The sequence below is a fragment of the Panicum hallii genome, chromosome 4 (genome assembly GCF_002211085.1).
Source record: "Panicum hallii strain FIL2 chromosome 4, PHallii_v3.1, whole genome shotgun sequence".
Taxonomy (NCBI): Eukaryota; Viridiplantae; Streptophyta; class Magnoliopsida; order Poales; family Poaceae; genus Panicum; species Panicum hallii.
The window spans coordinates 46629310-46656144 of NC_038045.1; the positions used below are offsets into that span (position 1 = coordinate 46629310).

At 43.7% G+C, this 26835-nt stretch overlaps 4 protein-coding genes across 6 annotated transcripts; 3 read left to right on the plus strand and 1 right to left on the minus strand.

Annotated features, from left to right (window-relative positions):
- Positions 1–615: 615 nt before the first annotated feature.
- LOC112891058 lies at positions 616–3741 on the plus strand. 2 transcript variants are annotated; one of them, XR_003228402.1, is made up of 5 exons: positions 616–1082; positions 1927–2051; positions 2124–2307; positions 3201–3287; positions 3444–3459. XR_003228402.1 is itself a non-coding variant. In XM_025957959.1 (5 exons), the coding sequence occupies exons 1-5, from the start codon at positions 745–747 to the stop codon at positions 3555–3557; spliced, it is 756 nt and encodes a 251-aa protein (XP_025813744.1). In that variant the 5' UTR covers positions 616–744; the 3' UTR covers positions 3558–3741. The 2 variants fall into 2 exon arrangements, 1 of the variants encoding a protein (XP_025813744.1); XM_025957959.1 differs by having other exon boundaries at positions 2124–2215; positions 3444–3741.
- Positions 3742–4816: 1075 nt separating this feature from the next.
- Positions 4817–6998, minus strand: LOC112889474 (U3 small nucleolar ribonucleoprotein protein IMP3). Of its 2 annotated transcripts, none has more exons than XM_025956144.1 (5): positions 6926–6998; positions 6565–6769; positions 6336–6443; positions 5524–5598; positions 4817–5285 (listed from the first exon to the last, which is right to left on the minus strand). In XM_025956144.1, exons 2-5 carry the CDS (start codon positions 6696–6698, stop codon positions 5054–5056), a joined length of 549 nt encoding a protein of 182 aa, XP_025811929.1. In that variant the 5' UTR covers positions 6699–6769; positions 6926–6998; the 3' UTR covers positions 4817–5053. The 2 variants fall into 2 exon arrangements, with proteins under 2 accessions (XP_025811929.1, XP_025811928.1); XM_025956143.1 differs by having other exon boundaries at positions 6864–6997.
- Positions 6999–13298: 6300 nt separating this feature from the next.
- LOC112890563 (anthranilate O-methyltransferase 3-like) lies at positions 13299–14845 on the plus strand. The gene is made up of 4 exons (XM_025957432.1): positions 13299–13361; positions 13461–13886; positions 13963–14235; positions 14459–14845. The coding sequence occupies exons 1-4, from the start codon at positions 13299–13301 to the stop codon at positions 14843–14845; spliced, it is 1149 nt and encodes a 382-aa protein (XP_025813217.1).
- Positions 14846–17189: 2344 nt separating this feature from the next.
- Positions 17190–19045, plus strand: LOC112889780 (anthranilate O-methyltransferase 2-like). Its single transcript, XM_025956549.1, has 4 exons — positions 17190–17369; positions 17564–17983; positions 18151–18423; positions 18505–19045. Exons 1-4 carry the CDS (start codon positions 17289–17291, stop codon positions 18865–18867), a joined length of 1137 nt encoding a protein of 378 aa, XP_025812334.1. The 5' UTR covers positions 17190–17288; the 3' UTR covers positions 18868–19045.
- The last annotated feature ends 7790 nt before the right edge of the window (positions 19046–26835 follow it).

Below are 26835 nucleotides of genomic sequence, written 5' to 3' on the forward strand. Positions count from 1 at the left end.
ACTTCTCTTCATTTTGCTCCTTCTCTTATTTCTGAATTTAGGTTCAGGATTTAGTTTATGTTTTGATCGAATATGAACAAACAGTATGGATATTGTTCCTTTGGTTTTTTTTCATGTGACACTAGTTGAGGTTCCATTTATTTGTTTTGGTCTCCCTCCCTTTCTGTTCCTCTTCGTTTATCAACGGTACTGATCAAAAGTCTGGTTTAAATTGAAGTCTTGTCGTATGCATGAGTTTCTAATGCCTTTGCACAAATTGTCTATCAAATTAAAATGTGAACAATTTATTGTTAATGGGGAAATTAAAGATCTCTAGTGCCCTACTTCAAAAGAATTTCCTCTTTATTCTTTGGATTTTCCAACAAATCGTCTTGTCTTGTATCAACACTTGTTTCCTTTTGGGGCTAGCCAATATAAACTTTGTATTACAATTTTACTTACACTTCCCGAGTAACTTTTTATGAATTTGGGGTACTCCAAAAGAAATGGAGAATCACAGAATAGAAAACAAGAAAAATAAAGAGAAGAAAAAGTAGTTGCCGGAAAATGTGGCCCCGCTGCACTCCACGTCACTCCATACGGTAGCACCGCCGCAACGGCCGCGTCAACTACAAAAGCACACACACGCGGACACGCCCCCCAAGCGAGGAAGCGTCAAAAACCCAAATCCAAACCTCGCCGCACACCACCTGATCGATCAAATAGCGCCGCGCCGGCCCGAACCGGAGCACCGCGCCGCCACCCATGAGCTTCCTCGCCGGCCGCATCGCCGCCGCCAAGGAGGGCGCGTACTTCCTCCATGAGTCAAAGACCGCCGTGGGCCGCCTCGCTGAGAAGCTCCCGGCATCCGCTTCTGCGCCCGGCGGGGCGTCGGCGCCGCCCTCCCCCGACGTGCTCCCGGAGATCCTCCGCCACTCCGTGCCCATCAGGGGGACGCCGCCCCCGGCCCAACCCTCCCTCTCCGCGTCCTCCCGCTGGGCGATCCCACCGGGTAGCGCCGAGGCCGCGGGCGTCCACCCCGACGCGCTCAACCCGCTCCGTTCCTACGTCTCGCTGCCGCAGGCCACCTTCGGCCCCAGAAGGTATTGATTGGCCTCTCAGTCTCTCTCCGACTCTTGTGTACAAAGATGTAGTTCACACTTCACAGTGGACCAGTAGTTCCCAGTTTTGTGCCAGTATGCGCACTGGTTAATTTTTGTACCCTATCGTTCATGCCTCATGCTTTGATTTGAAGGTATCCACAAGTAATTCTGCAATTGTGCACTCGTGAATACGCGAGATGCATGTTTTGACCGGAGCAAGTAATATCTAGCAGGCGTAAAGTGAAAAAAAAAATCACATACCAATCTACATGTACACTAGAGTGGCACACGGTTGCATTAGTTGATGGATTCATTTTCATATGAAGTTGGTTCTCAGGTTCATTCATGTTAATCGATGCATTCATCAGTACCATTATATTGTACAGACCAATTCATTTGATGTAATGCTCTTTTGTTAGCGGTGTTCTACCTCTACCTGCTCCTAAATTTACATGTGAGGACATGCAAAGTGTTTGTGACTTACACATAAACACTGATTAAGAGTCATCTAGTCTCTAGGATGCATAGATGCATACTCACAGAAATGTGCAAATGAACCATGTATTAATAAAAGTTGAAGTTTGCATGCTATCTGTTAGGCATAGTGAACTGTATTTAGTACCACGTGTTTCAACATTCAGTATCTGTAAAGAAAAATATTTTCTCATCTCTGTGGCATGCCATATTTAATTCTTACTTGTTGATTGAATTGCTAACTGAGCGTTTTTTATGCTATGACTATGATGTACTTGAGTTAATGCTGTGCCTGTTAAATGGAACCTAATAATGTGCTGTCACTTTCTTTTCTTTTCTTTTCTTTTCTTTTCTGTGGTTTTGTTTGCAGATGGCAGCTTCCAACCGAGCAACCTAACTACTTGGCGTCAACAGCCAATGAGAGGCGGCGGGATAGGAACCCACCTCCCATGGACCCTGAGAAGTTGAAGGCCGTAATTGCTGGATATTCGCAGAGTACATTTGCTTGAACAAATTTTGAACTCTGGTGTTCTTGAGATCTTTCGTTCTCATTTTGGATTGTTACAGTTGGGAAGGCATTTCTTGCTGCAACTATTTTGGTGTTCGGAGGAGCAACAGCTGTGCTGTTTTACACAGCAAATAAGCTACAGTTGCATTCAGTAAGTCATGGAAGCATGGAACTTGAACATATCCAAGTAAAATGCAGGACATTTAACAAAAAGAAAGTACACCCTACCATGATTTAAACAATGTAATGCAATTCTATCTTTCTTTGTCTTTTTTAAACTCTATGATTTGTTTTAAGACTTTTGCAGTTGTTTTCCCTTGTCAAAATTCCTTGATTTTTAGTTATTTTATTGGTATTTGCTCTCTTCAGTTCTTGATATGCTCCTCATATGAAATCCGCTGTCTTGTATGGTCCTCAATTGTCTCTTAACTAGTTATGCTACAAACTCTAGTTACTTAATTCGTAATCATCATGTTGCACAGTAATGGGAAAATAAGTCCTAGGATTCTAGACTGATCAAAGATTCCATATGCTAAGTAGATCTGTAATTTCTCTTCAGTTTTTAATCCTATAAGTGATATCTGTAGTGCCACTCCAAATACAAATAGGGACATAGGGTGTAGCAGCAAGACCATCAATGGTGCCATGTCATGCTTCATTTGGCACTCCCCCATGGCAAGTGGAGTTCAGTTTCCTAAATAAGGTTTCGGCAATCTGGGAAATGGCAAAGTTTTGGTGGACTAGGTGCCTAGCAAACAGATTTGTGTTTTGGAAATGAATTAGGAGTTTACTGGTGAAATAAGTTGTGGATATGTTTCTTTGATGAAAAATTTGGAGGTTAGCCTTGAGACTATTGATCAAAGATATTGAAAATTTGAAATAGTTGGTTCCACATGGATCATGCAATAGCAGATCAAGTTCCGCTTTTGCTGTTATGATGATGTGAACTAGCAAAATTTGAATTTATTAATTTCCTTCCTGGCACATACAAAACTCAATACATACTAAACTGTTGAGCATCTGATATGAACCCAATCATTGATACAAGTAGCAATGCAGAAGATGTGTTGGAACTGAAGCATAAAAATCTAAGTGATAAATAGCCCCTCTGAAACAACGTTAGTTTCTCCTTTCAGGTAGACGATGTTAAAACTAAAGGAAAGGATGCATTGCAGCCTCGAGCCGATATGATTAAGGAACAAATAGCTCCATTAAGAAGCTGGGTAAGAAAACTTGGTCACTGTTCTTGTATTTCTGGTTAGATATTTACTAATTGTATTTCCCTGCAGTACATTATACTTCAGTCTTAATCATGTCTGCTTTGGGGTGTTGATTCCGAGACAAATATTGATGTACCTTCCCATGTTCTGTAACTACAGGCTGAAGAGATGTCCCGAAAATGGCATTTTGAAGGTGATAAAGAAGCTAAGGAGAAGTCCGTCTTCATTAGGGAGCTTTCAAGAGCACTGGGCTCTAGGGCTCCCCCTAGTTGATCAACAGTGATAGACAGTTGTTGCTCCCACTAGAAGATTAAGTCACCCACATGTTGTACCCCTCGATATAGTTTCCATATGTTTGTGTATAGGGAAACAGTACATATTGATATATATACTGAATAAAAAAGCGTGCCCCTTCTGATCTGTGTGATGCCTACCCCTATATCTATATGTTGTTATATGTGGAGCCTTGTTCAGCAACAATATTGATGTTCTGATGTGGTTTTTATTTTGGATAAATATGTTCTGATTTGGTTAGCGGAAACTGCACAATGCGCGTGATCTCTAAATGTCCGTTTGGGCTTTGAATGGACGTGATCTGGGATTCAAGTCCGTATATTGAATTGATCCTTGAAGTCCTGAGGTGTGCTCCCTCACCCAAGCATACTCTGAAATGATCCAAAGAGGTGCTTGGTTTTGGACGGAGCTGGGAATATGCGAACTGTCGTTACATAAGCTGTGAAGTTTGAATCAGCATCATCGGAGCGCACGGGCGGTTATAAACTGCCTGTTTCGTGGCCTAATATTCTAAAGTTGGATTGTATAATTTGATACTTGTGTGTAACACTATTTGGATCACATCTAAGATGTGTAGTCATTCGGTCTATAGGTAAGACGAAGCTCTCTCTAAGTGCCACTTGAATAACAGGTTGAAATGCCATATGTTCTCTTTTATAATTAATTGTAAATTTTTTTAAAATGAAATCAAATTTTGCTTAACGTTGAAATTAGAGACCAAGTTTCATACCTAGAACTCAAAATTCACTTCAGATTCAAAACTCATCGAATTTTACTGCTCTCCTTAAACCACTAGTAGCAGCACTTTTCGCAAATGGAAAAGTTATCAGTGGAAATCTTACACTCCCGGTTGTCCACAGCCCCCTGCAGGCTGCAGCACGTCGACTGATGTATGTTTCGTTGAATTTGCTTGTTTCTCCTCTAATGCTGACACATTTCAGACCTCATCAGTTGCTGTTGGTGTTAACCTTTTTGCACATAATTTACTGAAAATCTTTGTGCCGTTTAATAGTGCGCTTTATATTACACAGATTTTAGTTACCTTCAACTGGCATCCAATTGAAGGCTCAACGACATCAGCACAGAATCGACGCTCTCCAATTTCCAACTGAACTTTTGCAGAATGAGGGATTCCAACTGAACTTTTGCAGAATGGGGGAGTGCGTAATACCATTTTAGATCTCAACAATGCAGGCAAACACAAATGCATTGCAGAATGAAAACATCGTGAGGGCAACTCAGACAACTTGGGTATCCAGACCCGGCAATATACCATAAAACTCACCTTTAAAAAGACAATCGCACACTACATCAGACATAATGTGTTGGCAACCAACTATGAACTTGTATAATGTATGCAATGCAAATGCAAGTACCCTGCAACAAACAATCGCCACAGATTTTTTGTTCTGAATGCCATATGAAAGTAGCTAATATTACGTTGATGCCGCAGAAATTTCTACTGAATGATTTTCTCAAAACATGGAATCATAATCATCCAATGCGTCATTGTACTCCATGACTCTCCTCTTGATCTTTGAGGAATCCACCCAGGTGATGAAGTCCTCCATGTTTCTGGTCACAAGGAAGGCTGGATCCGTAACAGTCTCTGGACCTACACGCACATGCCCCTGCTCGATGTATGTTACCGCCTCTTTAAGGTGCTCTGCAAACTTGAGGTTCACCATTACTGTTGCCAGTCTCCGCCTACAGTAATTTGGCAAAATTTTAAGGTAGGTGGAAGGCAGTATACCATGTTGTTTCTCATTCAGAATACTATTGTTATCTCAGTGGTTAGCTAAAATTGCATGACATACTCTAGTACACGTAGCCCTTAATCAAGCACAAAAAAAAGAAGTGAAATTGGATGGCTGATCGGAACACAACTTTCAAAAAAGCTCTCACTGATTGAAAGGGAAAAGATAGCGACATGTGAAAGACATACCTGCAGAAGGCGCTAACTGAAAGGTTCTCGCATTTTAACAGGCTCTTTTTGGTTGGAATTACACCCATATTATATCTGAAATTTAAGAAAATCTGTCAGGTTACACAAATGAGGAGATGGTAAAAGTGTAACAGACAGAATCTGGAAAAAAATGCAAATACTAAATTGGACAAACATTAAATGATTTGGTCAAAATGAAATAGGTTGAGATACCAGCGACAAACATGCTCAACCAAAATAGTATCATAGCAAGTTTCATGGTATCCATGCCTGGTAGTGAGGTAGTCTGGAAGTCAATAATTGTTTCTAAGAAAAGATATCCATTGCCATGCTCAAGGAAAAAGCACCAGTACAGATGTTAGCCTGTGCCTATTATGCCCAGTGCAGATGCAAGAAGTCGAGAGTCCAATCACAGGAAGAGACAAATAGTGGGTATCCCCATGCTCTGAAAAGCTCCTAGTCTCAGAGAGGGTTACCCAAGCAAGCTTTGCTATACTTACGCTATAGCAAATTCAATATTCATACACTGATAGCTCGACACATTGACATGTGTTGATTTAATCTTCTTCATATATCTGAAGTAGTGAATGAAACAATAGTTTATTCCTACATTAGCACCCTGCCCTTTGTTGGCTTACTACATACAGGTGAAAGTCCTCGCAATCTACAGGAAATCTACAATCCAAATGCAGAAGCAAGTCGTATAGTTTATGTCCTATAGCTATGTAATCTTAACAGTCCAGCTCAAAATCCACAAAGCCATGGATATATCTCACAACCAAATGGAGAAAAGTGGACTGGCTGTAACTTACAGCTTATCAAGCAGCATGTCTGTCATTTCGATTCTGAAAGGATCTCTTGGGTCCATCTGCTTTATGATGTTAACGAGCTTTTGCACCATTAAGCATATGCCATTGTACCTGTCAGCCCAACAACCACAAAATTTCAGTTAATCCTTTATCAAATGATTCGCTTGAAGATCAACATTATGCAATCCTCCAACTGATTCAGTACCAACAGAAAAACTGATTTGAAGCTTACTTCTTGTAGTCGTCCCTCTCGACGAGGCGGTAGCGCTGGGTCACAAGCGCCTCCCGGTGGCCACCCTCACGCTTGTACTCCAAGAAATTTGTCCTCTTGAGGAGCTTCTTCTCGTGGAACTTGAGCTTCCTCATCTTTCAATTGAAACAAGCCGGGTCTCACCGCCCGCCCAGCGAAACAAATCCCCCCGGAACAAAAGGAGTTTCTGGATGAAGAATAAGAACAAGCAAGGCTAGGGTTACTTGCCGACGGAAGGAAAATAAGCCTAGATGGAGATGCCGCAGGAAGTGCAGGCGTACCAGCAGAGGGGAGCGCGAGCGCGACACCTCTCGACTCGAGAATAGGGTAGGAGAAGGTGTACCTGTGTCCTTTCGCCGCCGGCGAGGTCGCCTAGGAGGAGGCGCAAATGTGGCGGCGCCGGGGTGGGGGGGGGGGGGTGGGGGTGGGGGGAGGGTTCCTGCTCTAGGGCAGCCTCGGCCTCAAGGTGCTACCGTGCTCGTATGTGAGCCGACGGATCCAAAACGGACGCACGTGATCTGCGCGTTCAAATCCGGACCTAGAACATCTTGCACATGGTCCCTAAGAAGAAAATTCCACGCAGCAATGAAGTCTTTGTTTGTGGTATATTTTTGAAAAGACCCCCTAAATTACTTGATATTTTCATTCTAAGTTCAAAGGCAGTCTGGATCTCTGTCTGCTTCTCGCTTCTAGCTGTCGGCGATTTTCGGACGTCATCTTCGAGCTCCATAGGAATAGCAAATAGGAGATGAAGATGACAGGGCTGCTCGGTTCCCTCTCCCCCTCTACTGGGGATAGGGTTTCACTTTCACCACTTTTTTTTTAAAAAGGGTTAAAAAGAAATTAAAATTTGAAAAAGGGGTGCCGGTTTGGAATATTTCGAAAAATGGGGGCCTCCCGCCCAATGAAAGGGCGGGATGAGAGTTGCCGCCCACCCAACGGGCGGGGGGCCGGCGGGGGAGGAAAACCTCTTCGCAGGGGCCTCTTCGCGAAAATAGCCAACATCCCGCCGTTCCAACGGGCGAGACGTTCTGAGCCTCCAGCCGTTGCAACGGGCGGGAGGTCCCCCGAGGGACATCCCGCCCGCCCAGCGGGCGGGACGTTCTGGCGAGGGGCATCCCGCCCCCCCCAACGGGCGGGAGGTCGCCGGGCAACCCGCCCTTCCAACGGGCGGGATGTCTCCCCACCACCTATTTAAGCCCCCCCACCCCCTAATTCTCATAAAATTCATCAAAAATCAACAAAAAAGAAAAGGAGGAGAGGAGAGGAGGAGAGGAGAGGAAGCGGCGAAGCCCTATCCACACGTCGGTTTGGAGGTATTATAATCGTATAATTATTAATTATTTTTTACGAATATTTGTTAGAGTAGTTATACGTAGAATTCAGTATTTTTAATAGCTTTTAGAAATATTTCTTAGGGTAGTTCTGTTATAAATAGTTTTTAGTATTTTCAATTGTTTTTAGATATATTTCTTACGGTAGTTATATTTTGAATAGTTTTTATAATTGCAGTAGTTTTTAGATATATTTCTTAGGGTAGTTATATTCTGAATAGTTTTTATAATTGCAGTAGTTTTTAGATATATTTCTTAGGGTAGTTATATTTTGAATAGTTTTTATAATTGCAGTAGTTTTTAGATATATTTCTTAGGGTAGTTATATTTCGAATAGGTTTCAGTATTTTGAATAGTTTTTAGAAATATTTCGTAGGGTAGTTCTGTTATAAATAGTTTTTAGTATCTTCAATTGTTTTTAGATATATTTCTTAGGGTAGTTATATTTTGAATAGTTTTTATAATTGCAGTAGTTTTTAGATATATTTTTTAGGGTAGTTATATTTCGAATAGGTTTCAGTATTTTGAATAGCTTTTACAAATATTTATTAGGTTAGTTCTATTATAAATAGTTTTTAGTATTTTCAATTGTTTGTAGGAAAATGTCTTACGGTACTTATATTTTTCATGTAGATATGGTGCAGACACCAGAGCTCCTTGACGCGCACATCGACGAACGGCACAGGTCGTACCTGGCTGCGGTGGAGGGGCAGGAGCTTCACGAGTTGCACCCTCGTGTAGCAAAGGAGTTGTTGCACCTGGACGACCGCTGGCTTGACAGGTGATACTTTATATTTTTTTACGAAACTAATGTATAGCGTGTAAGATAATTGTAACCACAATGCAAAATATACAGGTTACGTGAGGCTGGTTTGCTGCCACTCGCACATATGCTTCAGGCCGGCGACGGCCAAGACGGTGGCGCGAAGAAGCGGATGCAGCTGGACCGCTCTCTACTTGCAGCATTGGCGGACAGGTGGCATCCGGAGACGCACACGTTCCACTTGCCGTGCGGGGAGATGGCCCCCACGTTGCAGGACGTGTCGTACCTGCTCGGGCTTCCCATTGCGGGTGAAGCTGTTGGCCCGGTTGCCGTGCCACCTTTCTGGAGGGCGGAGCTGCAGGAGCGGTTTGGTCCAGCGAACCCGCCACTTGTTGTGAACGTACCTGATTTGCCCGGCCCCGCCAAGAGTTGGGTAATACAATTTAGGGTACGTCCAGTTATTTTTTATTTAATTTAATTGAATCATATGTGAGTACCTCTAAGTTTTGAACAAATATATTACAGGCTCAGGATCTGCACCCTCTATCTGGGCAGTACGAGGTGTCACGATACCTGGAGGCGTATCTGTTATGGTTGTTCGGCTGGACTCTTTTCTGCAACTCTATCGGCAATTACGTGGACAAGGTGCTCATGCAATACGCGCGCGCGATTGCGGATGCGGAGCCGGGCCAGGTACCTGGGTGGAGCTGGGGATCGGCAGTGCTTGCTGCGACGTACCGAGGTCTTTGCCAGGCCTGTTTGAAGACGGAGAGGACTGCCGTCATCACAGGCTGCCCACTTCTGCTGCAGCTATGGTCGTACGAGCGATTCGCCATAGCACGTCCCCTAATCAGCGAGGAGCCTTATCCACCCGAGATGTACGGGATGTGGGATGAGAATAGCCCCATGATGGGTTCGCTGTGGACCGATCGACGGGTAAGTTCTTTTAAGCTCTTTAATTTACTGTTGTACGTTTCTGTATACGAGGAGTACCGATGCAGTTGTGTAATTTTTTCAGATGAGCTGGGCACATCGGCAGGTCCGAAAAGCATACCCTCAGTTCGTGTCCGAATTTGATCGGATGCGGCCACAGGATGTCATCTGGACACCGTACACCGCTGCGGCTATCCAGACACGTGCGCCGCATGGGTTGTCTTCCCTCTGCACGCGTGACGAGGAGTACTGGCTGACAAAGGCGAACCTAGTGTTCGATATTCTTGTCGAGCCGTACTGCGTCGAGCGTGTGATGAGGCAGTTCGGGCGACGACAACAGTTTCCTCTCGTACCTCGAGCGTTCCAGGCCGCGCCGCGCAACGTACACGAGTAAGTTTGTGATAACTCGTTTTGTATTACTTATATATTCGTTATCATAAAGCAATGTTGAATTTCAAATGTTCGCAACAGATATTCGCGCAGGGGATATCATGCCAACGAGGTGAACTGGGTCGTCAAGATGCAGGAGTACGTGCAAGGGTGGCTTCACGCACGTGACGATGTGTGGGACGAGTGGCACCCACACACGGACGCGTCATACGGCGCATACCTCCGCTAGTACCTCCTTCGCACGCATCCGTACGTCACTCTTTCACGTATTCATGACGCGGAGGATCAGCACCAGCCGACCATTTCGGACACGTATCCCTCGCACCGTGATCAGGACCAGCGTGGCGCGGTACGTGTTTCGCAACTTGAATTATTAAATCTTTTTTCTAAAAGATCGATACCAATAGTAATCTGCATCCCATTACGTATGCAGATCGATCTGATCAACTTCGCGGAGGTCGAAGCTACATCTCAGATCACGTTGATTGAACGTGGAGTGCGTGTACCGGAGGCACAGTACAAGGACAGCTTCCGTAAGATTCAAGACAGCTTGACGCGAGCGTTACGTGCACTGACGTGTCGTGGCAGAGACGACGTGGGGACCTCCAGTTCATCTCATGCGTCCGCCCACGTGTACACAGCTGGCCCGTCGACCTCTACAGCACCGCACGCAGCGTCCAGCGGTACTGCCGCTAGTTCAAGCTGTAAGTCCTTCATAATTGCCATTTCAATCACCTTTGATTTACACGACTAATTTCGTTTCTTTTTGTAGTCATGCACTCGACGGCAATGGGACCTCCTCCTGCAAGAATGGAGCATCAGACGTTTGGCGCCTATGCTCCAGGAACGTCTCTCCCGTCAGGCTCGAGGCCAGCTGCACCGTACTCTCATGGCTATGCTCAGCATGCATGGTCGACGGGAGCTCCTGCATACGGTGGTCCATTCGGTGTGCCGGACTGGGACGACTGGGAGGGCGGCTCCGCCACTTGGTCGGAGCTGGTGGGCGGCGGCACCGGCCCTGACATCATTGGTCCATCCCAGACGTATGACGCTCCAGGTGCACAGTCCCAGGATGACCTGTTCACGCCAGCACCTCCTCCGCCTCGTCCTCACCGTGCTCCAGATGCATTTACGTACTCGGAGGACCACATACGCCGACGGCCTAGGACTAGGGGCGGGAGGGCCAAGAGAGCGCGAGGTCCGGGATATGCGGAGTAGATACTCCTAATTTGGTGAACTTTTTATATTTGAATTATTTTTGTATGATACTATTTTCTTTTTAATCGGTTGATCTATCGTACTGTCGTAATATTCGGATTCTACGTTGCAAAACGTTATCGTTTAACCATCTTCATACGAATTTTAGATAGAGTAATCTTCTTCGTAAAATTGAATTAAAATTTTATATGTATACAAAAGAGTATGGCGAATCAATATTGCATTTGAAAACAGTATGAATTTCAAATAGATTGTAAATCATAAATTCCAAAGGAAAATAACAAAAAAAAATGGCTCTCAACATCCCGCCCACTGACCGGGCGGGTTGCCTCCCGCCCTCTGGCCGGGCGGGATGCTCCCTCAGGGACCCCTTTGCGAATAAGAAACTTTCTTATTCGCGAAGAGGCCCCTGCAAAAAACTTTTGGAGCATCCCGCCCTCTGGTTGGGCGGGATGTCCCCGGCCCCACGCCTCCCGCTCGATGATCGGGCGGGAGGCACCCATTTTTCAAATTTTTCCCAACTGCCACCCCTTTTTCGAATTTTAATTTTTTTAAACCCTTTTTAAAAAAAATTTCTCACTTTCACCCCATGGGCTACATCGTGCTATGCCCATCAAGATCCCAAAAGCCCATCCTGCTGCAGTGACTTAGTTTAAATCAATTTGCATTTGAATTGCTCCCATTCAGTTCAGAAGCTTTTCGTCTATTCTGAATCTATTCGACTCGCTACAGACTATTCAAAGTTAGAACATCCAACATTGAGTATGGAATTCTGGAAAAAAAAAAGTTTACTTATTAGCTTACCGATGCAATCATTTGGCTACCACATGTTAATAATTTTATTTTTCTTTTTTGTACTTGTAAGATAAACTAACCAAAGCACAGGCTGAACCTGTGGAGTCCCTTTTTGATCCTACACAACAAACTACCTTAGCCTCAATAAGGAATATTTGTAACTGGGAGACAAGTCCATTCCTAATAGAGTTCTGAATGAACTTGTGGGTTTGGAATGGAACACATGCTGTATCAGAAATTTCTATTGCTGCTTCTGTTATTCTACTTGCCTACAAGTGAAGTTTTTATGGAAACGACAACTTCATAAAATGGAGATCTGGCCACAGAAGCATGGAAGTTTAATTTCACACAAGTATGTTTAGGCGTTCTCTATAAATCTAGAGGTGGATTGTTAGGTTAACAACCAAAGAGTACGCAGTTCTTATATCTATGGTTGTGTTTATGTGGGGACATGATATCAAGTTTGTCTAATTGTTCCAAGCTCCACTGTAATTTCATTTCAATGGAAAAAGTGGAAGCTTATGTACATCTGTTCATGTTTTGAAAAAAAATGGAAGCTTATGTACATCAGTTTATGTGACAAGAATAGACTTTGACAAATATTTATGCAAATAAATAAATGTACAAGCAAGTTGAATTTAAAGTAATTTTGATTATAGATCCAGTGATGGTCATTAGTTAACTAGTTGATTAAATAAATATTATGGGTCAAAGTTTGAGAAAGAATATCAATGTTGTCAAATGTTTAAGAACAAAGGTGGTATATAATGTACGTGTCATTTTATATATGGATGTCATACGAAATCATAAGTTAAAGACCCACTCAGTGACCTTACTTAGCGCCCACACGCTTAGAGCAAGGATTTGCTTAAGTTGCTATACACTGTTCCTACTGTCAATGACCTTCTATATTCATCCGATGCTGTTGGGAGTGCGTAGGATAAATCTACGCACGCCCAGCAAACTCGTCAGGAAACTAGCTAAAGACCATGGCGACACAAGATCCTGAAAAAATATGCCAGACATGCTGCCTGCATGAATGAATGCTCATCAAACCTGGACAACAGAACATCCAAAATTGGACATGAACACATGATATAGATCTGTCATGATATAGATGCGTCAGGCATTTTCAAGAAAACTATTTCAAGAAAAATATTAAAAAATGGCACTCAACTTCTATAAAAGAGAGCTCGGGATGAAGTACAGTGAGCTGTTACTACTCTCATCCTCACTGTACAGCTCTCCTGTGTAGCAGCTTGCTTTCTAAAGCTAGTAGCGCCATGGCCTTGCACATGGTTTCAGGGGAAGGAGAAGACAGCTATGCCAAAAATTCCAGACTTCAAGTGCGTACTCTATTCCTAGTTTACTATCTTCAAGTGCGTACTTCTTATGTAAGCTCTGTACTCCAATAATAATGATGCTGCGACCGACCTATGCCTTAGGAGAAAGCTATGGTCGAGATTAGACCTATGCTCGAGAAGGTTGTCACCGACGTGTACGACGCTCTGTGCCCACGCACGATGGTCGTCGCCGACCTGGGCTGCTCGTCGGGGCCAAACGCGCTCCACTTCGTCTCCGACGTGATCCGTGTGACAGGAGACTGCTGCCGCAGATCATGCCGCGATCCGCCGGAACTCCAGTTCTTCCTGAACGACATGCCCGGCAACGACTTCAACAGCCTGTTCCAATCCTTTGCGCGGCGCAACAAGATGGCCATGGCCGTCGCGAGAAACTACGGGGGAGGGACGGCTGGATCGAGGCCTCCGCACTATGTGGTTGGGTTGCCGGGCTCATTCTACACGAGGCTTTTCCCTGCCCATACCGTCCATTTCTTCCATTCCTCCTACAGCCTCATGTGGCTCTCCCAGGTACCAACTCAATGCCCTCCCCTGAAGATCCGTACATTGTTCTTTATTTTGTTGAAGTTTTTCCCCTGTTGTGTAGCTACCAACAGAGTTGCAGAGTAATAGCAAAATACACCTGAACGAAGGAAACATTTACATCACGACGACCACACCACCTTCAGTGGTTAGAATTTACCAAGAGCAGTTCCAGAAAGACTTCCTGTTGTTCCTTAAGCTGCGCTCGAGAGAACTTATATCTGGTGGCCAAATGCTACTGACTTTCCTAGGCAGGAAAAACTACAGCGTGTTCCATGGAGATCTGAACCATGTTTATGGATTACTTGGGCAAGCCGTGCAGTCGCTTGTTGTGGAGGTAAACAAGAACTACACACCTGCTTGGACCCTCACACAAAACAATTTGTTTTTTTTGCAAAATCACTATCAGCTGAACCCTTCGGTGTGGCCCACTCTTAATTTGTCATCAATCTTTTTCAAGGCCATAATTATTTATACTGCTTGCGTTTCTCTGGAATGCTTATTGGTGTCTGCAATACATCCACCTACTAATCAACAGAGTTCATCACCATTTGCTGCAGGGCATGGTGGAAAAGGAGAGACTAGACTCCTTCAATCTACCCATTTACGGGCCGTCAATCGCCGAGGTGACAGCAGTGGTGAAGCAGAGTGAGATGTATGACATCAACCACATCCAACTGTTCGAGTCAAACTGGGATCCTTATAACGACTCGGAAGGCGATTTTGTGGGCGACACTGTTCAGAGTGGGATCAACGTTGCCAAGTGCTTAAGAGCAGTGATGGAGCCACTGTTCGCGAGACACTTTGGTGAGTACATACTGGACGAACTCTTTGAGAGATACGCGCTCAATGTTGCCAAACACCTTGAGAGGGAGAAGACCAAGTACTCGGTAATCGTTGCGTCGCTAAGAAGTAAACGCTGGTCAGTTGATCAGCTGAGGACCTGATCTGATACGGATCGAATTGTTTTACTCCCCGTTGGTTATAGTATCAGATTTAAAACACACGCGACCTCGAACCAAAACACAAAAGGAAAATTACAACAAAAGAAGATGGAAAGAATTACGAATTGTCTTTGCGAATTGCGACCCTTTTGCGGCCTGTCAACCACTAATCTAGCAACTCCTCCCCTAGGCTGCTGGATATTCCTTCCCTGTCAATCATGTGAAAGTCGTGCTCCATTTTCATGGCCAGAAAGAGAGTTCAGCTTCTGCACGATTTGCAATGGATCAAGTACATCAACGGTTGCAATCAGAGCTTTTCGTTAGAAACATGCTTTACATATGTAACAAAATGGTGGTGCATATATATAACACGTGATATTTGGAGCCCGTGCACATGCTATGATAGTGACTTGAGTGGGAAACATGGTGATACTGTATGGAGGTAGCAGAATCCTTCTTCTTTTTGTTCAAATAAATTGCACGGAAGCGACGCCTTTGGCAGGGATTATGGCCTTTTTTCTTGGGCTTATACGCAAAAAGGAAGACGAATAGAGGTGCTAGTGAAATATAGGGGGAAGTATCAGGTTTTTCACAATTTCAGCTGACGCTGAACTGCTCGACAAATAGTGGCTCAGTTTCCACCACTAGAAAAAGCTTACTGACTATTAGTAAAAATAGTTTCCGTACTTGTGGGAGTTGTTAGCTAAAAATGAAGTATAGGTGCTCAGGAGTATATGTATTATTATTTTTTTTGACGGGTGCTCAGGAGTATATTGGTCTGTATATGCACGGAGAATCTCATCCATCAGATTGAATCTTAATGGCCCTATTATCGGGAGGTGCGAATTTCCTAATTGCTTTGTCCACCTTTTAATAGGACTAAATTTAGTTGGGCCAAAGTTGGAACAAGAGGCAGGCATGAAAGAACTCCACTCTAATAACTTGGGCCATTTAGATTAGATCCAGGAATGAGGTTAAGTTTTTGGTGGTGTCCACCTGATACTTCCAGAAGAATGAGAGCTTCACAGCAGAACAGAAGAAAGGTTAAAAAAGACATAGAACAAGAGAGTGGTCACCAAGCACTTCATATATGCTGTGAAACTTTGGCAGGCAGCCCATTAGTAATGGTGTCTTAAGTGTTAACATAATAACATGATATAATAATTCGAGATGTCAAATAACATAATTCTGCAATCAGAAAGTTTTAGAGAAACCAAAAAAACTCTGACTGTGCGCATGCTACATCAGGTGCTCTTACCATTAAACCGTTCATGAGCAACTGATGGTGACACCAAGGAGATGAGGGCCACACAATACCGTGCGGGCCTTGCTATGCTTTCTTTTCTCTTCTCCTATTAATTCCTCTATGTTTGTGGGTTTCATTTGCCGAATCATATATGCTCGCTCTAGGTGTATGGGCTTTCATCAATAATCCTTTTCTCAATATGCTTATGCCATAAGTGTTGTGTTCTGGAAACAGTTTGTGATGTCCCGTTGGCATTGAACCGTTTTATCAGTGTGAAAATTCTTATAGAAAATGCAAAGGTAACACTGTCCTGCGGCGTTTAGACTCGAGAAAGTTTGACCCATTTCGACTCTAATGTGCCGAAGGGGTAGCGAATATGCACATGTTGGAGTCCGTAACCACGAAATTCCTCCCTTTTGGTTCTCAGCTATGCATGCGGGGCCTATGATTAGTGCATTTTTAGCAACTGGGCACCTGTCTGTTGGACACTGCAAAGCAATCTCACATGAAACACATGACAGTACCAAGGGGTGTTTTATTTTGTTACCTCTTGCTCCAGATGTGTTCATATACAGACCAGGGGACCAGAGCAATCTAAACCCTGTTCAGTGATTATAGAAATCACTTTGGTGTGAAGGAAACCGAAGTGTTTTCAATGATGAAGTGAAAACACCAAGCAGGATTGTTGAAGAAATCAAGGATTCTTCAAGGCTTTGGATCTCGGCTGGTGCTAAACACCTGGCCGTTCTAGTTGACAGACCATCTAGCGAGTAATCTCTGTACGTTTTTATTTTTTGTTGTGGGGCTATTCCGATGCCCCAGCCTGATCCGATTTCTTATCGGCTCAGGTAAAACTTTGGTGCCTCTGGCGCCTGCAACTGCTGCTCCTTCTTATTAATTAACGCCGGGAATCTGGCCTTTCGAAAAAAAAAGTGACAGAAATGAAAAGGACATAAAGAAAGCATGCGTGTCCCATGCAGAAAATAACACCATGACCACGTGCAGTGACTGTGCTATTTCCGCTACCTGCCGCTGCAACACTCATGGAACACATGGGCAATCTTTTCTATAAATTCAGCGCCACACAGCTTTAGGTAGCACCGCTTCACTTGTACTAAGCAAGCAAGCTTTGGCTTGTATATATATTTCTCTGCGCCATAGCCCATAGCTGAACGAAGCCTCATCAACTCGCAGCCAGCGATGCCCACCATCATAGAGCGTGATCTCCACATGGCCACAGGGGACGGAGAAAATAGCTACACCAGGAATTCTAGGATTCAAGTAATAAACTCCCCCCCCCCCCCCCCCCCTCCCTCCATGTTATCCATTACACATAACGTGTGCCTTGCTGGTGCATGCGCCAATAAACGTAAAACGACCCTTTTTCTTATGTTGTAAAATCATTAGACTTCTTAACACTAAATATGATCCTGAGTACTAGGAAGGTAACATGCTTTCTGTTTGCATGACAACAGGAAAAGGCTATGTTTCAGATGAAACCAGTCCTTGAAGAGGCCACGAGAGAAGTATACAAGGCTGTTCTCCCACGAACCATGGTCGTGGCCGACTTAGGCTGCTCTTCAGGGCCTAACACACTGCGCTTTGTCTCAGAAGTGATCGGCATCATAGCTCGTAGTTGCAAGGAACTTGGCGTGAAGCAGCATGAGTACCCGCAGCTTCAGTTCTTCCTGAATGACCTGCCAGGCAATGACTTCAACAACCTCTTCGAGTTGGTCGACCAGTTCAAGAAGTCGACGACAGGAAATCGCCAGGGAGAGGCACAGCCTCCAGCATGCTATATCTCTGGGCTACCGGGCTCTTTCTACGCCAGGCTTCTCCCCTGTCGAAGTGTTCACCTCTTCCACTCTTTGTTCTGCCTTCAATGGCGCTCTCAGGTATTCTTATTACAAGATGCATGCAGTTCGTGCCTGTCTATGCTATTCCCTCGTGGTCCCAGTATTATCAGGCTGCTTGTCCATGCTTTATTATTTGTTTAAGTTATGGAACGAACTATTGTTGCTTTTAGACCTAGTGTTTTTTAACAGCATGTACATATATATAGGCACCAGGGGGACTGAAGGGCACCGGGAAAACACACCAAGATAAAGGAGATATTTACATCACAAAGACTATGTCACCTTCAGTAGTGAAACTATTTCAACAGCAGTTCCAAAAGGACTTCTCCCTCTTCCTCAAGCTGCGCTATGAAGAACTCGTGTTTGGCGGCCAAATCATTCTAACATTTATCGGGAGAAAGCACGAGGATGTGTTCAATGGAGAGCCCAATCATCTTTATGGATTGCTTGCACAATCACTGCAATCCCTTGTTGATGAGGTAAATCTAAATTAGTTTCAACCACTAGTATCTAATTAACGATCTTGTGTCGCACTATATTGAACTTTTTGGTCTTAACAGGGCCTTTTGAAGAAGGAAAAACTTGATTCGTTCTATCTGCCGATCTATTCGCCATCAGTTGGTGAAGTGGTGGCAATAGTGGAGCAAAGTGGGCTGTTCAACATGAATCACGTCAAACTGTTCGAGACAAACTGGGATCCTTACGATGACTCAGAAAGTGATGTTGTGCAGGACAGTGCTAGGAGCGGTGTAAATGTCGCTAAGTGCATAAGAGCAGTAACGGAGCCACTCATTGCAAGCCATTTCGGAGAAACCATACTAGACACGTTATTTAAAGAGTATGCTCAACGTGTTGCCAAACATCTTGAGAAGGAGAAAACCAAACATGCGGTCATCGTCCTGTCCATGAAGAAAGAAAACTAGATATGCATGTGTGCGTCCTGCCTGCCAAAATTTTGTTGTTACACTTTAACTAGTTATTATCACACGCTACTAGTTATGTCGAGAAAACTCGGGATACATGTTTGTATGTGCTTATTATCTTCAGCATTGGTTATAGACCTACAATTTAGTAATAAAGACAGTGGACTTACTCTGTCAATTCACGGGTTCCACTATGTTTCAGCTAGCAGGCACACTGAATGTCTCTCTACTAATCCAAATGGCAAATTAACTTCTTTCAGTCACAAATAAATAGCTGCCGTTTTGAAATGCATTTGAACTTTGATCATCAATGTCTTTTTGAATGTTTTGATAAACTTTTTAAAAATGGTATGGCCAGACTTTTCTTCTAGAAACAGTTTCAAAATGTAACAAATTTTATATATTTTAAGTTTATGATTACTGGATGGTCAAAGTAGTGTCTTGTTCGTGACCATGAGTGATATATATATATATAATGAAACAACAATTATTTTTTTTACTAGAGTGAGTGCAACTTCAAAACCTCAATAGAAGTACTTTTTTAAATAATGATTCAACCTTTTGTAATGTATACTTTTTTTCCTTTTTTGACAAAATATTTTTTTGTATTTTGAGTAGTTAGGTTTATCCCCTTACGGCCTTATCACTACCGGATTCAGGCCCTTTGCCGAGTGTCTAGGATACTCGGCAAAGCCCCGATTACACTCGGCAAAGGCTTTGCCGAGTGTAACACTCGGCAAAGGGCACTCGGCAGCGATTTTATCGGCAAAGACGTCTTTGCCGAGTGCCTTTTATCGGGCACTCGGCAAAGGCTTTGCCGAGTGTCCGGGCGGCACTCGGCAAAAGAAAGTAGATGTGACGGCGTTTGGGGCCGTGACGGCGTCTTTGCCGAGTGCCTGGGACATGGCACTCGGCAAAGACTAGGCTCTTTGCCGAGTGCCTGGCATGTGGCGCTCGGCAAAGTCTAGGACACTTTGCCGAGTGTCTGCCCTTGGCACTTGGCAAAGTTTAGGTCACTTTGCCGAGTGCCTTTTCTCTACACTCGACAAAGTGTTTTTTTAAAGATTTTATTTTGTTTTTTCTCCGTCCCCGGATGGAGAGCCTCCATTTTACACAGGCACATATTCACACAGGCATATTATTTGAAATTTCACATACACAACCAAATTCACCCAAGTCTTATCATCACACATCCAAATTACCAAAGTCTCATCATCACACAACTAAAATCACATACACAAGTTCACCACACAAGAGTTAACAACGATAAAGGTTCTCAAATGCCAAGTCTACAAAGTGCAATACAAGTTTTACAACAACTAGTCTCTTTGCCATCGCCAACAAGTCTTTCCAATGTCACATACGAAGATTTCGAGATGGCTGATTTGGAGTTGCCTGATTTGGAGATGGTGTAGCATGCGGATCATTTGATGCCGCCGATTGTCTCTACACAGAGGAGAAGAAATTGCATATGAGACAAGATAAATGACGATCATACATAAATACAACTTATCCCCACTCACAGGAGTAGAGTACGGATCAGGTGGTGGAGGTTGCGCGAACAGAGAAGCTGGCGGAGGTACACCCATTGCAGCGCTAAGACTCTGCATGTAAGTAAGTACATCACTCATCCTTTGCTCCAACTCCTGTCGTTTCCTCGTCTCTTCTTCCAGCCGGCGCTGCACAGTTTTCACCCCAATGTTACAATAATGCAAAGAAAAGGTATGTAATAATCAACGAACGACGGATAAAGAAGGAATAACCTGGAGTGCCTGTATCTGATGGCGTGAAGTGTCCTGCCGAGATCGTATGGCTGGGCTGGCACTCGTGCTCCTTGCTCAAATCTGAGAAAGAGTAGGAGTAGAGGACGAGTCGATTGCACCATCGGCAATCCAGTACCGTCCTTTCTTCTTACCTCCTCCTACCCTCATGACGATCTCTGTGTCAAGGTCCTCTGTGGTGGGATCATATTCTGGGCCATGGACCTCCCTTGCCATCGATGTGTACTCACTGAGGCGGGTGTGGATGCTCGCATTGCTGTATGCCTCGGACCCAACCTCCGGGTTGTAGCTGACGTCGAAGGTCGCCTTTCCCTTGTGGGACAGAGCAAATGCCGTGAAGAGGTTGCAAGGCTGGCCACCATGTGACGATGACTGCGAGAAAAGCAACAAGATGATTAGAAAGCATGCATAATTGAGTGTTAGATGAAATAAATGTATTCGCGTACCCATGCTTCAGCGTATCCGCTGAGGTTGCGGCTGCCTTGATGGTGTGCTACACCTGGCATCATCAAACGTCGCTCCCGGCAAGCAACGTGATTCTCCTCCCACTCCTCGGAGCACCACTTTTGCACTATGCGTCGCTAGCAATCAGGATACGAGATGCACCAATTAGGAGTCATCTACAAGACACCAACTACATGCATGACGTATTAGAAGATAAAATTAAGCTGTCCTAATGTAGAAAAAGAATCAAGCCACGGTGTTCTGTTCTTTACCTGTATGCACTGCTCCGGAGTCAAATAAATTGTTCTTGCTTCTTCTTTGGTGGCCCTCTATCCAAGGACGGTGGCGTGGTAATTTCTGACGGCTTGGATATGCGCCTCGTAGTGCATCTCCCAGACTAGTTTCTTGCAGCAGTTGGTGATCACCACATCCGCCTCGCCCTCTTTACCAGCCTCGCATCTGAAGAAATCCTACGTATGCAAACACAATGGATCTCATTCATTTATGGTATGCAATTAATATGCAATTTATTGAGCACTTACCCACAGCTCTTTCTTCACCCGCTCCGCCTTGTTGCTGAATACCCTGCCCTCCCGATCTTCAGCATCGGGGGGCGCGGTGTAGTGCTCAAACGTATAGGCCGGCTCCCACACTCCGCCGTACTCAACCATGCCAGGGAGTGTTGCCTGCATAGAATACCGATGATGCCATTGACGGTGCGCTTGTGAGAAGCTCCAGGGTGCACAATCTTCCAGCCCCTGCACAAATGATTAAGAAAAATCATTAGTTTCTATCCCAGATTTGAACATATAACATGTAGAAGCGGTGAAAACATTTAAAGTTACCTGTCCTTATCGGGAGTAATCAGCGGGCGCCTGTCACGAGGTATCGGTTGGTGAGGGAGACTCGAGGGACCTCGCAAGTAGACTCTCGACGCGCCAGAGGCTGCGGAACCAGAGCCCGCGGAACCAGAGGCGGTGTGCTGCGCCTCCTCGTCCTCCTCCTGCGACTCCTCGTCCCTCTCCTGCACCTCCTCGTCCCTCTCCTGCACCTCCTCGTCCTGCGTAGGCAACTGTGCCTCCTCCTCCGTGTCGTCCTGCGAGGGCCCCTGTGAGCTCCCACTCCCCCTCCCCCTCCCGCTCCCCCTCCGGAGGGGTCGAGGGCGGGCGCGGCGGGGGCGCGGGCCAGGGGCGCGGCCGGGGGCGGGGGCGGGGGCGCAGCCGGAGGGGTCGGGGGCGCGGGCGCGGGCCGGGGGCGGGGGCGGGGGCGCGGGTGCGGCCGGGGGCGCAGTCGGAGGGGTCGGGGGCGGGCGCGGCCGGAGGGGTCGGGGGCGCGGCGTGTGCGCGAGTGTGTGGATATCACTTGGTTACTTATGCACCCTCTTTGCCGAGTGCCACATCCGGGGCACTCGGCAAAGGCCCCTCTTTGCCGAGTGCCTAGATACGGCACTCGGCAAAGAAATCCAATTTTTTTAAATATTCACATTCTTTGCCGAGTGCCTTGAGTCCTACACTCGGCAAAGGACCTATTTGCCGAGTGCTTTTCCTTGCACTCGGCAAACAATTTTTATTTTTTTCACTTTTTGGCACCAAACTTTTTTGTTGTGATACTTACATTATATGCAACAGCATGTGCAATTTGTGCCCATTACTCGAAGTGTTTGCTATATTTTGTCAATTTATTTCATTTTATTAAATTTCTTGTAATTATTGAAATTTGAACTACAAGTCACACGAATAATGGAAAAAAATGAATGAAAAAATGATATTCACATTATTGAAGCATGCGTTGAGACCTTATCGAGAAAAAACCAGAAATTTCAAACTTGTTATCCACGAAACATGATGACGAACTTCTTGTCCAGTTGTTTATAAAATGTATAAAAAGCAAATATGGTCCGAAAATCATGAAACTTGTCGAGATGTAATAATATCATATGGGGAAGCTGTGATAAAAATCTGACGAGGTTTCGTGAAAGTTATAACATACGATGCTTATAAATTGAAAGTTCTTCAAAGAGGTGTATGATTTTATTTGAAACCCGATTAGGTGTTAAGCATCGTAGATGTCAAACTTTCATAAAATCTTATAAAAATTTTATCACATTGTCCTCACATGATAACATAACATCTCGACAAGTTTCATAATTTTCCGACCAAATTTGTCTTTTATACAATTTAAACACGACTTGAACATAAATTAGTCGCCATGTTTCGTAAATAGTAGGTTTGAAATTTCTAGTCCTTTCTTTGATAAGGCCTCAAAGCATGCTCATTAACATGAATATCAATTTTTCATTCATTTTTTCCACTATTCGAATGACCACGCAGTTCAAATTTGAATTATTCAAGAAATTCAATAAAATGAAATAAATTGATAAAATATAGCAAACACTTCGATAAATGAATCTAAATTACATATGTTGTTGAGGAGAATGTAGGATGACAATAGAAAAAATTTTGGACAAAATAAAGAAAAAAATATGTATATTTTGCCGAGTGTCTTGCCTAGGCACTCGGCAAAACTCCTCTTCGCCGAGTGTCTTCGACTAGGCACTCGGCAAAGACTAACGCTGTTAATTGCCTGTGCGTCCAGGCGCTCGTTTGCTGAGTGTCTACCTTTGCCGAGTGCTCGACACTAGGCAAAAATTTCTTTGCCGAGTGTTTTTCTTTGCCTAGTGTATGGCACTCGGCAAAGGAGGAGTTCACCGTATGTTTTGCTTTGCCGAGTGCCCGATATTTTGCACTCGGCAAAGCTCTGGACACTCGGCAAAGGCCGTGTTTCCGGTAGTGTATCCTGTAGCTTTATACCCCTCAAATAAAACAGATGTTTTGTATTTGACCTGGCAACTTTCAGAAGGAAATTAAAACACTGCAACGGCACAAGCTAATTTTAGTGAAACAGAACTTTAGAGAGGGTATAAAAGATAACAAAAGTGAAACAAAAATTCTAGCGCATATTAATTAATTGGATGACTGCATAACACACTAAGCTAATTAAGGTACTTTTTAGACCTAACTAATTAAATTTCTAGAACACTAGGTCAACCTAACAGACAAAGGCCTGCGATTCTCCCCGGAGGCGGAGAGATGCTAAGAGAGACCTGGTACCATGTATACTTCAAATTTATTTTGACTGGAAGTCTACAAATAAAGAACTGCTTTCTATATTGAACGGTAACAAAAACAACGGGTGTAATCCCAAACGGAGCGACTAGCACCAGGACGTTCCATGGGAAGTTTGCCAATCGGATGCTCCGTCGTAACATTGGAAATTAATTACTACAACGTTCAAAATCACTGCTTGCAACGTTACAAAAATATGTATAAAAATAATTCTATCATCCGATTCTATGATAGAAAATTCCCGTCGCAATATGACATAATGTTTCAGTGCAACATTCTGTAAAAACAACAATACGTAGAAATAGAGTTCTGTAACATTGACACTTACCTTTTGCAGAAATATAATTGCGATATTTTTGTACTACAATTGCAATATTAAAAAATTATTTTTCTTAAAAGATTGATAAAATAAATAGAATTAGTTGATTAGATTAAAAAGATGTAACATGAAAAATCAACTATTGAAACATCTAGAATTAATTTATGCAGCATCCTAAAATAGTTGTTGCAACATCACCTCACATCTCAAACATACTGTTAATGACCACTGCAACATCATAGGTCAACCCATCAAACAATCCTAAAATAACTATTGCAACATCAATAATCAACTGAAACTCCCGCTGCAATACTAGTAATCAACTTCTCTTGTAAACTCTTGTTGCAATATCATTTATCACTATTGTAACAAAAAATTACGTAAGAAGTTCACCGCAACATCGGTCATTGAGTTGGAGTGCCTTTTTTCACTGTAACATCAGCTTATACTTATCGCAACAAAATTACGTGCAAAAAATTCCCAATGCAACATATCAATACGCTGGGTCGGGGGTGTCCGTTTTTTTTCAATCGAACGCCCTGTTGGGTTTTCTTTTTTTTTGCGAGGGAAAAAATATTGGTATACGAGTTTTATCTACACTATAGCTACTCTCACCATCAGTATACCACCGTGTGTATATCCGCATACTTATTTATCACTTTGAGTATGTTAATATACTAATTCTAAGATACTTCAAAAGGATATATACCAAAATTTCAAAAGCATCCCGTTTTTTAATATATTATAGATATACCTTAGTACTAGTATATAAAAATTAGTATATCCATATATTGTATGTATGGTCACATATCCAACGTATATACCATTATAGATGTTCTAGTATAATCACATACTTCACGTATATGCTCTTCGTTGGGTCAGATATGTCCTACGTCATGAGATACGCATGTGGGAGTGGCTACAAGCGCGTATAAAATGGATTTTTTCTATATATATGTATGTATGTATATGTATACAAACACTCATGCTATAATTGCAAAAAAATTCAGGTCATGATGTCACGTACTGCACACACAAGCCACACTCGTAGCGCTGCCTCTACCCCCTCATTACATAACTTTGTGGTGGATGGAAAACGTGTTTTCCTGTTATCAACCGATATTAAAGGCTATTCTTTATAGATGAGTTTAAAAGGAAAACAACTTTTTCCCAAATTAGATTAGATTTACTGTGTAGGGAGATATTAAGAAATCTATGTGCGAGGCAAAAGATTCTAGGTTCGAAACCTACGCAGCACAGGTGCACGTATTTCCCGCGAAAAATCATGTGACTTGTTACTTACCTTTAGTATTGTTTTCCCAGATTTGAAATATTTTATTTGGATGTCTTACCCTTTATCAAATATACTAAATGGTCCTTTTAGTATTAGGCCATGCAACTGGTACCGAAGACAGAGACTCAGATCCATAGCACCGGTTGTGAATCCGCATACTGAAGATGTGTTTTCTGGTACGGTCCATGGGCCGACGAGGGTCTCCTCTTCTGTTATGTCCACATGGCGTATGAAGAAAATGTGGGTCTTTTTCTTTTGATTTTTGTCAAACAAAATGTGGAGTTGATCTAAAAACTCCCAACCGTTAATGTGTGCGCCAAACTAATCTGAGCATGTCGCTGTCTGAACAAAATGTGGAGTTGATCTAAAAACTCTCCAACCATCGCTTCCGCCAGTGGAGATGAGAAGATGGCATGTCGTTGGAAGGGCCAATTTTTGAACAAAATGCTTGTTAGTTGTTTCCTTGTTTGTCCCGTGCAGAAAATAGCAACATGATGGTTTAGGAAGGGCCAACGTAGCATCATCAGCAAGTAGGGGCGGTAGTAATAACTCCAAAATGAAAAGGACAAATTGAAATCCTGCTTGTTCCGTGCAGAACAGAAACTAACAACAACATGACGTTTTATTGGCCAAAGCATGCATGGAACACGTGTAGCAATCAGCAGCGAGTAGTAGGGACGGCATGCAAAGCTCCCATTACTGCACCATGGCCATGCGTATAGAGCGTGGTCTCGACATGGGGCACATGGCCACAGGGATGGAGAATCCTACTTTTTGTTAAAGAATCTTACACGTCAAAGGGATCAACAATTGACAATTGTGTCTTGAATTCGACGTACATACAGATGCATGCGTGTAGCATACAGTAGCACACCAGTGAACAGCTGAAATTCACGTGCAGTGGCTGTGCTATGTCGGCTAAGCTAGCTGGCGCTGCAACATTCATGTAACGCATGGCAATCGTCTTTCTATAAATTCAGTGCTGAACTTTGGCTTGGGTACTTC

Coding starts and splice junctions, on each gene's coding strand:
- LOC112889780 (XM_025956549.1), top strand. CDS start 17,289: ATGCCCACCATCATAGAGCGTGATCTCCACATGGCCACAGGGGACGGA. Junction 17,984..18,150: donor GCCTTCAATGGCGCTCTCAG/GTATTCTTATTA, acceptor ACATATATATAG/GCACCAGGGGGACTGAAGGG. Junction 18,424..18,504: donor TGCAATCCCTTGTTGATGAG/GTAAATCTAAAT, acceptor TGGTCTTAACAG/GGCCTTTTGAAGAAGGAAAA.
- LOC112891058 (XM_025957959.1), top strand. CDS start 745: ATGAGCTTCCTCGCCGGCCGCATCGCCGCCGCCAAGGAGGGCGCGTAC. Junction 2,052..2,123: donor AATTGCTGGATATTCGCAGA/GTACATTTGCTT, acceptor GGATTGTTACAG/TTGGGAAGGCATTTCTTGCT. Junction 2,216..3,200: donor ATAAGCTACAGTTGCATTCA/GTAAGTCATGGA, acceptor TTCTCCTTTCAG/GTAGACGATGTTAAAACTAA.
- LOC112890563 (XM_025957432.1), top strand. CDS start 13,299: ATGGCCTTGCACATGGTTTCAGGGGAAGGAGAAGACAGCTATGCCAAA. Junction 13,362..13,460: donor CCAAAAATTCCAGACTTCAA/GTGCGTACTCTA, acceptor CCTATGCCTTAG/GAGAAAGCTATGGTCGAGAT. Junction 14,236..14,458: donor TGCAGTCGCTTGTTGTGGAG/GTAAACAAGAAC, acceptor CATTTGCTGCAG/GGCATGGTGGAAAAGGAGAG.
- LOC112889474 (XM_025956144.1), bottom strand. CDS start 6,698: ATGAGGAAGCTCAAGTTCCACGAGAAGAAGCTCCTCAAGAGGACAAAT. Junction 6,444..6,564: donor GAGAGGGACGACTACAAGAA/GTAAGCTTCAAA, acceptor TTGGGCTGACAG/GTACAATGGCATATGCTTAA. Junction 5,599..6,335: donor GACATGCTGCTTGATAAGCT/GTAAGTTACAGC, acceptor CTTAAATTTCAG/ATATAATATGGGTGTAATTC.